The 17,004-nt window shown below is 32.5% G+C and overlaps 1 protein-coding gene across 6 annotated transcripts in view; it reads right to left on the bottom strand.

The window, feature by feature from the left end:
- The window catches only part of LOC143239572 (protein FAN-like), a 192,302-nt gene that overhangs the window by 120,929 nt on the left and 54,369 nt on the right, over positions 1–17,004 (bottom strand). For all 6 annotated transcript variants that reach the window (XR_013021244.1, XR_013021243.1, XM_076480767.1 and 3 more), the window contains 5 exons: positions 14,322–14,374; positions 8,419–8,551; positions 8,046–8,117; positions 6,725–6,833; positions 4,717–4,810 (listed from right to left, as the gene is read on the bottom strand). Coding sequence is in view for 4 of the 6 variants with exons in the window: in XM_076480767.1 (XP_076336882.1) it covers positions 4,717–4,810; positions 6,725–6,833; positions 8,046–8,117; positions 8,419–8,551; positions 14,322–14,374 (461 nt within the window). In the remaining 2 variants the exon portion in view is untranslated. The remainder of the gene's footprint in view (positions 1–4,716; positions 4,811–6,724; positions 6,834–8,045; positions 8,118–8,418; positions 8,552–14,321; positions 14,375–17,004) is intronic.

The following is a 17,004-nucleotide window of genomic DNA, read 5'->3' as shown; positions in this document are numbered from 1 at the left end:
AATCTGTCAAATTTCATTTGCATAATCTATAAAACCTCATAACTAAATTAGAATATGTTTTTTACGGTAAACTTTTATATTTTATTTGTTATTTTCTTTACCATAACTTTATATACATTTGGTCACTTTGACTGATCTTGTTAACCACCATAAAAAATTCAAAATAACTCTGAACCACTGTTTTCTTTTCTAGAGTGATTTCAAATTATAACATGAAACATCAATATTTTTCCTAAAAAGCTTAAGACCCATACCTTATGTTTCTACTTAACTTTTTTGCCTTTTGAACCATGTCTAACTAATTATCATGCCACTTGGAAAAAGTGTAGCTTACATTTATCCTATAAATGACAAAAGGCACAAGCTACTTGTAAGAGTACCTCATGAAAAAATTTATTTTACCTAACTTAATCTTACCTAATTTGGAAAGTTTCTAATTTTTATACTGTACATATTTTTATAATTATAAATAAAGAAAAACAAGAAGTATAGTACTTAGCCAGTTGTTTTGTTTTTTTTTTTTCCTGCCAACTGTCAGTGAAACTTACACCTACTTTTTCATTCCAACTGTACTACTAACACTGTCTTAAAACTACTATAGGTTTTCTGGCTTTCTGACTATGCAGCAAATGCTATTCAAAATTCACTAAATTAATACATTTCCTGTGAAAATAAAGTTTGAGATGTTAGTGCAATAGACAATTTTCTGTACAGAAAACAATGCATTTTATTTGTCACTTCACAGACTGAAACTGGTTTTCTACTGGTTATAAATACTGTAGTATTAAATATCTAAAAAAACAAACTATTGGCAAATTGTAAAAAAAAAGATGTGACATGGGGTTTCACAAGAGGGTCTAATTTTACAATTTATGTTTGAAGGTTATAAAAATTATGCTTTGCCTGAATAATAAAAATATTGTAATGAGTAACTAAGCGTAAAGTCCATACTTCTTAGATAGGTGGTAAATAAATTAGAGAAAAGGAAAGACCTAGAGAGCAAATGTCACAATTTTTATACCAGGAGAAATTGAGAATTTTTTAATCCTGCCTTAAAATATTAAGGTGATAAAACTCATATAGCATTTAAGCTTGCATTATTACCTATGTTATGATGCCCAGTTTATTTGTATAACATAATAATAAAGTATTAATTAAATATTAAATAGAACTCAGTAAAAACCTTGTGACATGTACAAATAGGGATGTCTATATGGCAAGCATCATCTTTTTTTTTTTTTAAATTAAAGAATATTTTTGATTAAACTTTAAATTCCTTTGCTACATACATTTCACCTCCCTAAACCCTTATGCAATGATATGACTCAGATTTCATGTCAAAACTTTCTTTAAACTATTATGTTACAATTGGATGTCAATAAGTCTGTTATACAAATTGCAGATTATGATTTAAATTTCAGTATTATACATTAGTTAATTTCTTAACTTAAAATATTAAAATAAAACGTTTAAATATTGATTTTTGTATATCATGTAGTATGTTAAATGTAACTTTGGTTCAAATTATATGTTTGTGATGTTCAACTACAAATTCTATAGTTTCTTATGAATTAGAAACTCAAATTATCAGTATTTAAAAGCTAAAATATAAAATAAGAACTTCCTATCATTTCTATTTTCTGAAATATTATTATATTTAGTGAATCAATTAAGGTGGCTCCTGCACATCTTTTCCATTTTTGGAAACACTTATTTAAGTACCTCTACTTTGCTCTATGATGTGTTTCTAAGCAATTGAAAGCTCAAACTTTCCTCCAAGCAGTTTTCACGGGAGAATAAAAATGAATAGGTAAGAGAAAATTGCTCTAAATGTATTTTTTTAGACACAAATACAGTTTACTTACTGAACCTGATAAAGTACAGTAGAATTCTGCAGTATTATATAGTAATTTAATATTTTTTTGTTATTGCAAAAAATATTTTATTTTACATCCTCCACATGTAAAACTTGACAAGGCTCAACAAATTATGGCAAGTGAGTATGAATTTCAAAGCAGAAGAGATCACTGTTTTTTTATATTTCTTTATTCACTGTCCTAAGTTTTAAGAAAAACAAAAATTGAGGATAATATTTGTAAATAGTAATAATAAATATATATATATGTTTTAGAAAAAATTAATATTAAGTAAACAAAATCAAAAGGAAAGACTGTATTAAAAACAGCAAATACAAATCTCTGACTAACTATATTAGTTTGTTATAACTTAAAAACAAGCTAAAACAAAATTAAAGTAAAAAAATAATAAACAAAAAATGCTTCACTAATTAAAAAGATCCCAGGCTATAATGTGGGATATAAAATGTACCCAGGGTTTTGGAGATGCTGAAAGTAGAACTCACATTGCAATGGAGATACATCATCTATCAGTCTTAACCTCCATTCATCAGTCTCACATAAAGAAAAATGGAGTAAAGGAACAGAAATAGAAATTAAAAGAGTGAGATGTGGGTGCTCAAGCCCACAATGTCCCTCATCTATATAACCCTTCACTGTCTGCAGACAGTTGTGGGAAGGTGACTGCTCTCCAAAGTAGAGAAGAAAAATTAACTGAAGAATAAAAATAATAAGAAGGAAAATAAAGAAAAATAATAATAAAACAAATAAGGTATTATTCTTTCAGGGTAAGATAGCTTTCCTCTTGAAGTTAGCATTCCAGACCCCATTATGGTAGAAAGGCACTAATAGGTTGCCCTTTATTGTTACTTTATATTATATATTTATGCGAGACTGGAAAATGGAGGTTAAAACTAATAGACAGTGTATACCCACTGCAGTGTGGGACCTACTTCTGCAGTCACCTCGAAAACTTATGGTACATTTCATATTACACATTATATCTTGTACCCTGGGATCTTTTTAATTAGTTCAGCATTATTTTTTTATTTCAGCTTGTTTTTAGGCTATAACAAACTAATAGGTGTATGTGTATCTATATATATATATATATATATAAACACACATCAATGTAATATATTATAACCAAAATGTGATTGTATTTAAAATGATACTGGTCCATTAGGACAAAGATAAGAAGGCTGCACTTTGTAAAGGCTAGTTTTGTACTACTGGTTATAGCAACACGAGTGCACATGCACAATGTAATTGAAACTTCTGTGGTGTAGCTAGATACATCTGAAAGATCAATAAAGTAAAACTGATAGATATATAATGTTATGAGATTTAAGCTATTGTGGTTTCATGTTATAACTTATAGTCATTCAAGAACCACAAAACCCATAAGTTATATCTATTTTCTAACTTTTTATGAGGTCAATCAAACTGATCAAACCCATATAGAGATAAAATTGTAAAAATAACATAAAATATAAAATTACTTCTATAAAATGTTTGATAATTACATGGATGTTATAGATTTCACAGTGGAATCTGACCACTTTTCTTATGCATAAAAGTATTTCTAATCATAAAATCAAAATTATATAACATGCTGGATTCTCAACATTAAAAAATATGCATGTGCAGATTATTATTAAAAATCTTAAAACTTAATCTTAAAAAAAAACATATTTTATGTACAAAAGCTTTGTAATGTTTACTGACAATCTGCAACATTTTATGAAAATACAAATACATTTTAAAAAGTTACAATATAATTGCTTTGCGATTACATTGGAGAATAAAGACTGGGTGGAACCCATCTAGCTGTAGTAAAAAGGTTAAACCAATTCAAATAATTTAAAATGCATTTAAAACTATTTTTTATTCATTATTCATTGAAAGTTTTAGGCAATAAGAATAAAAATATTACATTAATTGAATAATTTTTAATTATACAACTACTTATTTTATCACTGCATTTTCCTTAAAAGTAATAAATAATTCCATTAAGTATCTATTATATCTAGAATGGCATAACTCCTGTTGTTTTTCATCATTTAAGTATAACTTAACTGAATTAAATACTATCATGTGGTACAAATTTTAAGGTAAAAAAAAAACTTCAAGCATTACTTATAAATTATGACTTTCTTAATATGCTGAAAAAATTTAATTTCCTAAATTTAATATACCATATTTGTTAAAAAACTAATTTTAATATTAACTAATTCTACAAACAATATGGTTTCCTGAACTATATATAGAGCATTCACTGCAGTTGGAACACACATATTGTATAATACTTATTAATTTTGTCTTGTTGCCAGCTACATAAACCAGTGCAAAGAAATGACCAAACAAATTAGGAGAAACGTTTCAGATTCAGTGTGAAATGCATAGGAAACCCCAGCATTAAATAGTGGAATTAATTACAAAGATAGTATTTTTGTTCTTTACTTTTAACATGACACATGTTACTAAGTTTCCTGTGAACAATAAATTCATGGACCCACAAACAATTTGGTACACAAATTGTGTAGAGTATTTAAAGAGTCAGTAGTATTAAAGACACTCCAATGGTAATTCTAATAATACATATTTGATTCAATACTACACAAAATCTAAATATATTTGTTGTACTCTGGAAAAACAAAAACAAAAATGAACTTTATTCACAACTTCAAATGCTAACAATCACAATTTTTAAACATTTGTCTATTTCTCTTCATTTTTTTCCCAAAATAGCTCAGTGACTGTTTTATATTTTCTTAAAATAATAAGCTGCTCCTAAATACTTGTTTCAACATCACAATCTTCAAGTAGTTTTACTATAATAAAAAACAAGGAATATTACCTATTGAGATACAAAAGATAATCATAATTAGATATGACCCCATTCTGCCAAAGCAGTGTCATGTTTTCTTGTCCAGTATCTTCTAGCCTTAATGCTGGAAAGTAAACAGAGTTACTCCTATTAATCATTTGTTACTCTTGTGTCCAATAACAAGAAATGAATTAATGTCCTGATCCGAACTGCCATCTAATGTGCACTGTTAAACAAGTAAAAGCTATAAAAATTATCATATAGCTAGTCTCAAATTTTACACCATATATGTGCAAGACATTTTTCAAGTTTTATTTTCTAAAACTTGATATCTGCTAATACTGTTACAATAAAGTATGCACACTGTTAGTCTCACAGATAAATCCACTACAAATCACAATTACATTAAAATTATAAGATTATGTAATGAGACAGCTTAATAGCAGTAATATAGCTAATTTAGGTAGACATTATGTGAAAGTAGATGTTATGACACTAACTCTAAAAAATGAAATAAACAAAAAATATACACTAAAATAGTACAATAGGATTCATTCATACATATAGCTTGAGAATAGATATATTACTATATATATGAAATTTGGAACACATGTACAATTATAAAAAGAAAAAAGTAATTTGAGATAAATTAATTTTATAATCAAAGCTTTCCTTAAAATCCATTCATACGAAAACTACTAAAATCAAAACAATGGTTAAAAATCTCTTTAATCTCCATAATGCAAGTGAATCTGGGATGTGTGTTGAATTTGTGCCACTTAGAACAAACCTCACCAATCATAACCCTACAATGTTAAAACCAACATGATAATTACTGATACCAACAGCTATGTACTTTGTTTGACCCACCATCATGCCCATAGTTTAAGAACAAAATGTGGCTTAGCTAACTGATAAGTGAATACTTGTTATAATATTCTTATCAATATTATAAGTGCAGCTACAACTACCAGTTTGGCTGCCAATTATGTTTTCATTCCTTTAAGTTGCACATCAAATCTTTTTTGGCTGCAAATTTTTTTCACACCTAGGGTGTTTCTGATTATATTCAAATATCAGAAGAAGGAGGGAAAACAAAATAATCCGTGAAAGGTACAGAATGTAGGAGAGAAAGGGAAAAATCATATGATACATGGAAAGAAAGAGACAAAAGACAATATACCTGGAAAAGCTTCTTTAGAAAGATAAAGTAACATCTAAAAGACTAGCACAAGATTGCACTGCAAAGGAAAGAGGTAGGAAAAGGCTGTCCAACTCATCCTCATCATGACTTGATTCACATGGAAATGAAATATCAGGCTGTGGTTTAGAGACAGAACAGGCCACATAAAAGATTTCAAACCATGGCAAAACAAGGCCGTGACCTCCTCAGGCACACTCAAATAGTAGGTTGTTCAACAGTGACAAGAATCATAATTAATGTTGTTATGGTTACATTTAATTGAGAATTCATAAAATTGGGAAGAAAAAATTCCACAAAAGTGAAATTATCAAAAACATTATGATAACATACCAGGTTGTTGAAAATTCACATAAAGAATCAATAATGCATACTAATGAAAGAAAACTGAGCAAGAATAAAAGGACAGCTAAACACTAAAATGCCAAATCAAAAAGTAATGTTTGCACTTGACAGTACAGATATATCACATGAATATACATTACAGTAGATAGCAGTATCAAGAGTAGTAGTGAATGAAAATTGCACAAATGGAGGGTAGCACAAATCATGAAAAGCTATTGTGTTAAAGGAGGTAATATATAATATCAGAAGTAATGAATTTGTTAATATCTAATAGTATAAAACAAGTATACATATTTTTTAATTTGCACAGAGAGTTTATAGGGAGTTCTGAAAAGCACCAATTAAAAATACCACAAGTTTAGAAAGTGAAAAATTTAGTGTTAATAGTTGGCATTTAAAACAAAATAGTTAAGCACAAAAAAAAAACATAAGCATCCAATAATCTAGAATAACATAAATATAATTTAAGTTATAAACAAATTGTACAAATACCTGGTTGCTTCAGAATTTCTGTATACAGTGTGTCACGATCTTCCTTGTTTTTAAAGGTAAGAAAAAGATGCTTTAATGAATATTCATCAGGACAATACAGCTCTAGACCCTGGAAGTATGAAAAACAGTAGTTTATCACACACATTAATTATATTACAGTTAGCAATATGTCAAACATATACAAAACAAGCTAAATTTATGAATCAGTAACATTTACCTAAGTTTATTCTGCAGAGTTACAAGAAAACTAAGCTAAACAAGACTTTATAATTCAGAAGTTTTAAATAACAAAAATCTAAGCTAAACAACAAAACTTATCATCAGGAAGTTTTAAACTGTTTTAACCAATCAAATAAAGGGGTGAATATTACCAAAGTATATGTTTTAAGGAAAATATTCTTGTTTGATGTTGCAGTGAGAAATGTTTCAGTACTTTTATCATCAACAGTTCCAAAATAACATTGTTAATATTTAGAATATCATCAAATTGTTAAAGAATTAAACACAAAGAAGAGTTAACAATAGTTTTTTCCCCATCACAAACCTTCACTAAAGTGAACACAAATATATGCACCCAGTTTTCGATGCCTATTTCCAAATAGTACATTTCAATTAACTTATCCACAGACCTTTTTCTGCATAATTAAAAACATAATAATAAGGCTGTTTCTTAAACAATGAGCATTAGATAGAATCACTATAACATCTCCAAAACTGCTCCAATGGGAAAATTATAAGTGGCAAAGATTTCAAGTACATTATGTTGGCAGGTACAGAATTAAAAAAAAAGAAAAACCTTTAGTTATGTGTTGTAAAACGTAATACCAAAAGCATTTTAACTCATTTTTCCACCTAATATGACAGTTTACATAAAGCAAAATTATTTTAAAATGTGAACCTGACATTAGACCAGTCATTATATACAAATAAAATAAACATTTTGAAATTAATGTAGAAAATTTATTTTTGAAGCAGAAAGAATACCTTGTGATTGCTAAAGCTAAAATATCATTTAAATACCAAACTTTCATAGTATGTCTCAATTTTCAAAGCAAACTTCATGAATTTCCATGAACTTCTACCCTACAATATATCTTTGTTACTAGTGTTTCCCAGTTTTCAAAATTTAATCACACACTTCCAGCAGCATCAACTACACAATGCAACTTCATTCCTGTTTTCTCTCACTTTTCAGAGTCAAACTTCACACATTTCCACATGCTTAAATATATTGCCTATAAAAGCATTTCTATGAACATTGAAATAAATATTTTGGCAAAAAAACAGAATAAAAAACAGTTTGAAATCATGATTTACTTACAACATGTCTCAAAAGAAATCTTCTTTTGACTACTCTTGTGATGGAAGAAAGTTTAATTTTCAACACAGGCCACTGTAAACATATATTGATGATGTAATATATCACTGAATAAATTAGCTTAAAAAACAGATGAAATATAAGTATAAAATAACTAGTTATCTCCCTATACGTAAATTGCACATTTTTTATAAAAGTCATGAAACCTAGTTTTCTTTTTCTTAATCATCTGAATCAAGCTCTTAATTAACAAATACTAGCATTACATTAAAAAATAGAGCTGCATATGAAAAACCCCTATTACTCAAATAAGTACAACAGATATTAAGTTTACACACACATTTAGTTTTAAACATTTATCCTTCCCACAGCTTACCGGTTCTGCATTATTATATGGTTGAAAATAAAGCCTTGAACATGTGAGAAGAATCCTTCCTGGGTTCACTACTAAAGGAGTTATTTTATTCCCTGTAGTTTCCATCACAATTTTTTCGTACAAGTCTTCAAGCCTTAAAGAAAATGTTTCCAGAAATGAAAGCCATTTTTTATTTTTTATATTTATATTTATTAATTTGTGTCTTATCACATTTTTTAATATTCATATTTTATAAATATTGAATATTCCAATAATTTAAATTTTTAGAAGTGAACTCTTGTGTCTCATTTTTCAATCACTACACTCCACTGTAGGTCATTAAACTTTTAATTACAGTAAATTTAATGTTCTTAAGATGTATATTCATCTTGTAATTGGTTGGTTGGATGGTTTGGTGTTTTATGGCACAAGGCAACTAGGCTATCTGCACTAAACATCCAGTAAAAAGTTTAAATTAAAGTAAAATTAGCAAACTTCATAAAAGGAAATTAAGGTAAAACAAAACAATGTTTAAAAAAAACATAAATAGCATTAAAACCAATTTTTACACCTAGTCTACAGCAGTAAGAGAAAAACTACAGTAATACAAGTTGTAAAGGACTTTCTGTAGCATAATTGTAATAATCATAACTTGCTAGGAAGACTAACAAGTAAGTTCAAAAACCATCGTTAGTCACCTGAAATTGGTCTCTCCAGTCCTGGTTCAGAGTTATTTGATGTTATGACCATTTTCAGAAAGTAAAGTAATAAAAGTTTTAAAAGACTTGTAGCAAACTTTTAATTATAACTCGCCAGGATGACTAATGGGTAGTTCAAACAGCAACATTGGTCACCTGAAATTGGCCTTTCCAGTCCTGGTTTCAAGTTATATAACATTAGAGTCATTTTCTAATTTCAAATAGAACTAGATGGACTCTGATTCTTAAAATGGAATCACATTAAAAAAGGTTTAATGTATAAATCAAAAACTTAAATAGCATTAAAGAGATTATAGGCCTTTAAAAAACTAAAAACATTTCCAATAACACTGTCTAACATTACGGATAAACCTTGGGACAGAACATGTTTAAAATGGTGCTGTCGTTGAGAGTCATAATGACAGCAAGAGAGTAAAATGTGGCTTATTGTGACTTCAGTGTTACACAGACAACACACTGGTGCATCAGTCCAAGATAAAAGAAAATGATGAGTTAAAAAACTGTGACCAATGGGTAGTCTAGTTAGAACAACTTCCTCTTTCCAATCCTTATGGAAGCAAGATGGCAAAAGTCCAATACAGTGCTTTATTTGGAAGAGCTTGTTTTCTTCATGCTCACTCCAAATCGACTGCCAACTGGCATGGAGCTGAGCCTTGAATATAGGACCACAGTCTGTGTATGAAACAGGAACACCACTGATAGTGCCAGAGCAGATAGATTTAGCTGTGGTGTCAGTGAGCTCATTCCTGCATATACTAATGTGGCCCAGTATTCAGAAAAACTGGATAAAAGCAGATGTTAAAGAGAAATGGGCCAGTCACTTTTGAATACTGGCAAGAACAGGGTGTGAGCCAATGTGAAGTAATTCTAGGGACAGTAGAGAACTAAGGGAGTCAGTATAAATAGTGCAATTTGAGTACTGCTTAGCTTCTATGTGATCCAGGGCAAGAGAAATGGCATACAGTTCAGCAGCAAACACAGAGCTGTAGCAGGGATTCTGTACGCAACCACTGAACCACAACAAACCATGGCAGAGCCCACACAGTTACCTGATAACTGTATAAATAGGAATGGAAGGATGGTTCGAAAGATGTTCAGCAAATACCAGACAGTATTTCCAATAAGGAGTGTCTGCTTTTCTCAGAAGACTTAAAGAAAGGTCTCATTTATAGACTCTAAGAAGCCATGGTGGGATGGGCTGACCAGTGGATACAGCAGTGTTACCTAAGGACAGACCCAATTCATCCAACTGCACCTGGATGCAAAGGCCAAAAGGAGTAATGGCAAATTGTTTGTTCTGAAAAAGTATGGCTCACTGAGAAAGGAAAATACAACTCCATGTGGGATACTTTGGTAAATAAAGTTTTGAAGCATATAGTAAAGACAGTTGCAAACAGCAGAGGTGCAAGGAAGGTTCATGAGACTCTGTGTATAAGCTTTGAACTGGGGAAGTGTGGAAAGCCCCGGTGCAGAGCCAAAGTCCTTAATGATGAATGGGGTCCAGCGTCTTTAAGGCCGAGGTCCTGGCAGAGCCATAGACCAGTGATCCATAGTTTAATTTCGATCAAATAAAAGCACAATATATCTTTAGCATAAAACATTGATCTGCTTGCCAAGTGGGGAAGAGAGAGCATAGAGGATGTTCAATGTACTTGTATATTTTACCCGAAGCTGCTTGATGTGTGTAATAGCTTATGGTAAAAATAAGCCCCAAGAACTTTGTCTCAGGGACCACAGCCAGCACAACTTCACCAATATGGAATTCAGGATCAATGTGAATACCACGTTGGCAGCAAAAGTGCATGCAAATGGTTTTAAAAGAGAGAAGTAAAAGCCGTTTGCTGTGGTCCACTTCAGTAAATGATTGAGGGCAGTCTGTAGCTGGCACTCATGTTCGATGACTGATATGAGATGTGAATGTTGTTGACATAGAGCCCATTTTCAACAGTAAGAGGGAGTTGTTCAGTGATGGCATTAATCTTTATACTGAAAGGTGTGACACACAAAACATAGCCCTGAGGGACTCCAAATTCCTGTAGAAAAGAAGTGGAAAGTGTTGAACCCACACAAACTTTGAATCACATGTCCATAAAAAATATTTTAAATAAAAATGGGCAAATGGCCACGTAACCCATATATATTAAGGTCTCACAAAATGCCAAACCTCCATGTTGTATCAGAAGCCTTCTCAATGTCAAAGAATATTGATACAAGATGTTGTCATTTGAGAAACGCTTCTCTGATTGACATTTCAATTTGAATCAGGTAGTTCATGTTGGAGTACTGTCTTTGGAACCCACACTGGATGGGTGAGAGGAGGTTGTTTGATTGAAGGAACCAAACAAGAGAAGCATTAACCATCCTCTCTAAGATCTAGTTAAAAACAATCAGAAGAATAGCAAAATAAGCAAGAGATAAGTGGTGCAGCATTTTATAGTGTACATCATCAGGTCAGACCAATGAAGAGCCAGTTTGAATTCCACCAGTGTAAAGGGACGATTATAGTCATGAAGACAATCAGCTTGAAAGGAAAGAGGTGATCACTCTGCTTGAGTCTTGATGGCTACCAAGGTGGAGGAAGAAGCAGAAGTGCTAGATACTCGGCAAAAGCTTTCCTAGAGTATCGGCAATGCTCCAGGTAACAGCTACTTCCTGGCCATCAGAGAGCAAGATCGAGGGGGGGGGAACAGAATTATATTGCTCACTGCCCTTTCAAATCTTGTCCCAAATGACTTTGAACTAGTGGTACAAGATATGCTAGTTGTAAACTTAATCCAACATTCCTTCTGGCTTTGACGTGGCAGGCAGGATTCTACCACAGACAAGGATATCATGGAAAATGTGTCACAGTTTTAGAAACAGATTGAGCAGCTGCTTGTATAACAGAGTCAGTTACTGCTGCCACACAGTCGTCTACTGATGGCTTACAGATGATGGCAGGACCAAGTTCCGTGAGAGCAGTGAGAGGGCCAATTTGCTTAATCCAGCTTCCACCATGGCACATGTAGCATCCACTACAGTCAATCTCTCTTAAAATTATAGGAAAATTATCACTGCCTCATGGGTTATTCTCAACCCCCCACAAAAAGTGGGATGATAGTGAAGGGGAGCAAACTGAGAGATCAGTAGTAGTTAAGGACAGGCTAGGTGCATAAAAATAAAAACAAGAACTACTATTGAAAAGAGAAGGTTGTGATCAGAGAGCATACACTCTATGACACAACCCCTCCCATCAATATCAGCACTTCCCCAGAGGGGGTCATGTTCATTAAAGACCATCAGGATTAAAAAGGGAGATGACAACTATTCAATGAGAGCATCAAGGACTGATTGATCACAGGCCTTTTCAGGTGAAAGATAGAGAGAACAAACAGTGATGGTACAACCCAAGGAAACACAGATAGCTATGGCCTCCAAAGGTGTGTTGAATGGCAAAAACAGTGTGGGCACATGCTGATCAACCAACAGTGTCACCCCTCCAAGCACTCATCCATCACACAGCCTGTCATTTCTGTATAAAGAAAACTGCCAAAGGGTGATTTTACCAGCAGGTTTCAGAAATGTTTCCTGTAAGGAAAGATGTACAGGATGAAAGGAAGCAATCAGTGTTTTGATGCCATCCAGATTAGAGCATAAACCTTGACAGTTCCATTGTATCAAGAAGGCCATTTTGACTTATGTGTAGGCAAATTGGGTGGAGAACCCTTCTGTTTATGATGTCTTTTTTCTTTACTCTCTTTATTCGAGGTAGGTGTATCAACCTCCATGGATCCTGCCTTGGGTCAATTGAGCAGGTCTTTGATGTTGGAAGAGGATTCCAGTGACTGAGGACATGAACAAATGATCATTTTGCATCTTGGGGTGGGAAGAAAAGATGTACCCAAGGAAATGTCCATACTTGGAACCAAATAAAGTGGATCTTGGGGTTTGCTGGAATGCATGTCAGGGACAGAGATGGGTGTTGAAGTTCATTCATCAACTTTTTTAACCAAACAAGGACACTGCAGCAATGCCAGGGTTTCATGAGCACTATACTCAAACACCAGCATCAAATACAATGTCCACAACACCTGTTGAGAACATTCAACACTGGTATTTGGTTGATCCTAACCCAAGTGGACAAGCTGACTTACCCAAGGGAATTAAAGGCCAAAGTGGTATGTTAGAGTTGAACCTCTCAACCACTAGGATCCTCTCCTCCTCTTCAAGGATCACCACACACAGCAAACATGTGGATGGATGTTTAGATCCCACAGAAGGTAAACTGAAAGAACATAACCTTCCCTGGGAGGTCCCCTTACCATGTACAGGAATCCACAATGAGGGGTCATCTTATAAGCATTATTATTTTATCTTAACTTGTACACCACTTATATATACCTTTTTGTAATGCTTTAGTTTGTTAAGAACTTATTAACAAATTTATTTAGTATGTCAATTCCAGAAGAACACCAAACAACATGAAATACCTTTTTTAAAGTAATTCAAACACTAACAGAGCCATAATACGCATTACATATTTTTCTGTGAAAATCAATAACTTCAAATTGCACAATATTCAAAATCTTCTGCAACTAAATTACTTCATTTTAATTACTGAAATTCTGGAAAACTACAATCTAATTTACTGCAAGGAAATTCATATTATAAAATTCACCCGAAAAATATGGTTATTTATTTCCATGAATCCAGAGATGATAATTTCATATAAACTAACCTGTATGTCATAAGCTTACTCATTTAAATAATTGATACTTAAGAAAGCATACTATATCTTATATAAATATCCTTGTATAAAACACAAACAACATCATGTTTCAACAGTCACCATTTTTGTTCACATGTAACACTGATTTACATTATGACATAATTATGTTCAAATATTTTGTAAAACTGCCAAAATTTGAATGGTTGAGAACAACAAATAAATGAAATGCTAATCTACACTCTATAAGTTACTATTTTTCATGACATAATAAAAAACTGATCAATGTGTTTGATGACACTCTCCTATCTTGCAGTACATTATAAGTAAGAGAAAAACAACACTTCATAATGTTCTAACTATGCAATACTTACTAAATGAAAGGTAAAACAAAAGGGCTACAATATAAACACAGAAAATTTAACTTCTATAACATTTATTAAACTACATAAAATACTTAAAAGATGAAACTTAACAATGATTAATGTAAGAAAACTTACCAGCTGGTATCAAAGCTAACTCGAGATTGTCTTGACAAGACAATTGCTGCAATCTACAGTTGATAACAATTAGGAAATCATAATGTAGCTTAAACAGTAAGCACAAATAATTCTAGTCTTTTATTTTCAAAAGTTCCATCAAAATGACAAAAGTGCTTTTAGTTAAATACAATTTTGCAGTGACAAAATGGCTTCAAATGAAAGTAAGGAAGTTACTGTACTTTTATTCTTCATAAATAGACAAACATATAAAACAGACATCACATTTTCTAATTCCATTTTGCCAACTCCTCAATCTTTTCATTTCTTCATGATAAACAAAACATTAATCTATAATAAAAAAAAAATCATTCTAGAGGGAGATCTAAGCTTAAAATTACAATAATTTCTAAAACACATCTACAAGGTGTGAGAAAAGAAGTAATGCAAATTCTATTTATGTTTTTCGTATGGTATCAAATTTTCAGATATATTAAGTGGAGAACTGGAAATTGGTGGAGACAATGGGTAAAATACATTTGAAAACATATTTCAATCTACAATTTTCTATACAAAATACAGAATTGAGCATACTGTATCAAAACACTCATGAATAAACATATCAGTTAGCCACACAACAATCAAAGCCAAAATAAAGTTGCATTTGGATAGTATGTATCTGAGCTATATTTTGACATTGTTAGGAGTTTTGTCAGTAGTTTAGTGTCAATGAAAACTGATGACTTTTGTAAAGGACAGTCAATATGTAACATCCTTTTCCAACACAAAATATTCAACTTTTTGGAAGGATAGATAACACATAACAACCATTTCCAGCACAAAATATTCATAGACTCAGATCTCAAACGATGTATTCATTTAATAGATTTAAAATTCATAAGATGTGGCTATTCCTGTACTGAATGACACTGAAAAACAAAGGAATAATAATCAACCACCTTCAAGTGGACTCCTGTATGTGATGAGGGGAACTCCCAGGGAAGGTTTTCTGCATCTACAGTTTACCTTCTGTGTGATCTAAACATCCACCCATGTTTGCCGTGTGTGACATCCCATGGAGGAGAGGAGAAGATCCTGGCGCTTGAGGGATATCATTGATGGATCCGTTTATTTCAGTAGCACTATAACGCATCACTTTGTTCTTGAATTTCTGTAAACAGGTGGCCTTAGGGTGGTTTCCCCTGGGTCAATTGGCAGGATATGTGTGACTAGGGTTAACTAAGTGTCAGTGTCATATGTTCTCAACAACTGTTGTGGACATTGTGTCTAATGCTAGTGTTCAGATACAATGCCCCCAAAACCACAGTGTAGCTTGATTATCAATGTTTTGCATTGTAGTGCACGTCCTCATAAGATTTCATGGTGGGTGTAGTAAGTGGATACTGAATTTTCTCCATTTTTATGAATCCTGCATCCAGTAACTTCCTCAAAAACCAAATTCACTAATAGGAAATCACCCACTTTTGGAACAGTGGTCACCACTCCATTTTGTTCCTGTACCTTGTTTTTCTATTCTGTATTGTCTGACAAACTTTTAGGGCAAAGGTCTCCCTTTTTAATGCAGAATGGATTGCAGAGGCTTGCTGACTCACCAAAGTCAATTAAGAAGCTATATCCGAGAACATCTTGTTGAAACATCTACATTAAAACACATGTAATTCCTCCTGAAATCAAGGGGTATTAAGGATATACCTGTTGAGACTACTCTCCATGCAATTTTGAATTCCTCAAGAGAGAATTAAAAACATACCTGAATCAGAAATCCTCACTGGTTTCTTCAACCAAGTAGTCTCTGCTGTACAACGTATCTCCACATGTAAAGATGGAGTTATGTTACCTACCAATGTTCTTGTACTGATATTTACATTGCCATGTCCACCTGTCACTATTAAGGCATGTTTTCTGAACTGTAAGGAACAGTCTTATATTTCTATTCCTGAAGTTGTTTTCAGTGTCAGCAATCTGGACATTCAAAGGCATCTTATTGTGGTTCTTTGACATGCACTTCTTATGGTAGCAAAGACTATAACATCTACAAGTGTTAGCCAGACCATCACTGCATTAACTGTTGTTATTTATGCCCCTATAACTTTTGTTTTTGCCAGAAATGGGTGGAGAAAAAAAGAGGTACATAGCTTACATACTGTAAATAACATCTTTTATCTTGAAACCTAGAAATTGTTGTTCCAAGTTTCATCTCAAACATATGCTGCTGCACTCCATTCTATTGCTATGGTGGAAGTGCAGACAGATCTTTCCGTACCACAATCAGAGTCTTTCATCAAGTCAAATCTTGCCCTCTGTGGACACACATATTGACAAGTCTACACCTACTTTTGTCTTTGTCCCTATTATCACTTTAAGTGACTTTTTGGGTCAATCTCTTTCAGCCATGAAAAGCAGAACTATAATTTGATCATGTCTTCAGTCACTGGAGTCTCCTTCTTCTTACAGAGATCTGCCCAACTACCCTAGTGAAGGTTCCATGAAGGTTGACAGATCTTTTACTACTAAATACAAATGTCATGGTCACAAACAAAAGGTTTCTCTGCCCAGTTCTCCTCCTCCTAAGTAAAAGTGGCTCCACTGATACAGTTGAACTGTGAAGGTTCCAGTTATAATTTGGATGTCTTTGAGGCCTTGATCCATTCATATCCTCCCATTTATCTCTGGTCTATGGCTC

This window comes from Tachypleus tridentatus, chromosome 13 (genome assembly GCF_004210375.1).
Source record: "Tachypleus tridentatus isolate NWPU-2018 chromosome 13, ASM421037v1, whole genome shotgun sequence".
NCBI lineage: Eukaryota > Metazoa > Arthropoda > Merostomata > Xiphosura > Limulidae > Tachypleus > Tachypleus tridentatus.
The sequence above is the reverse complement of the archived record's forward strand: the minus strand, read 5'-3'. Positions and strand labels throughout refer to the sequence as shown.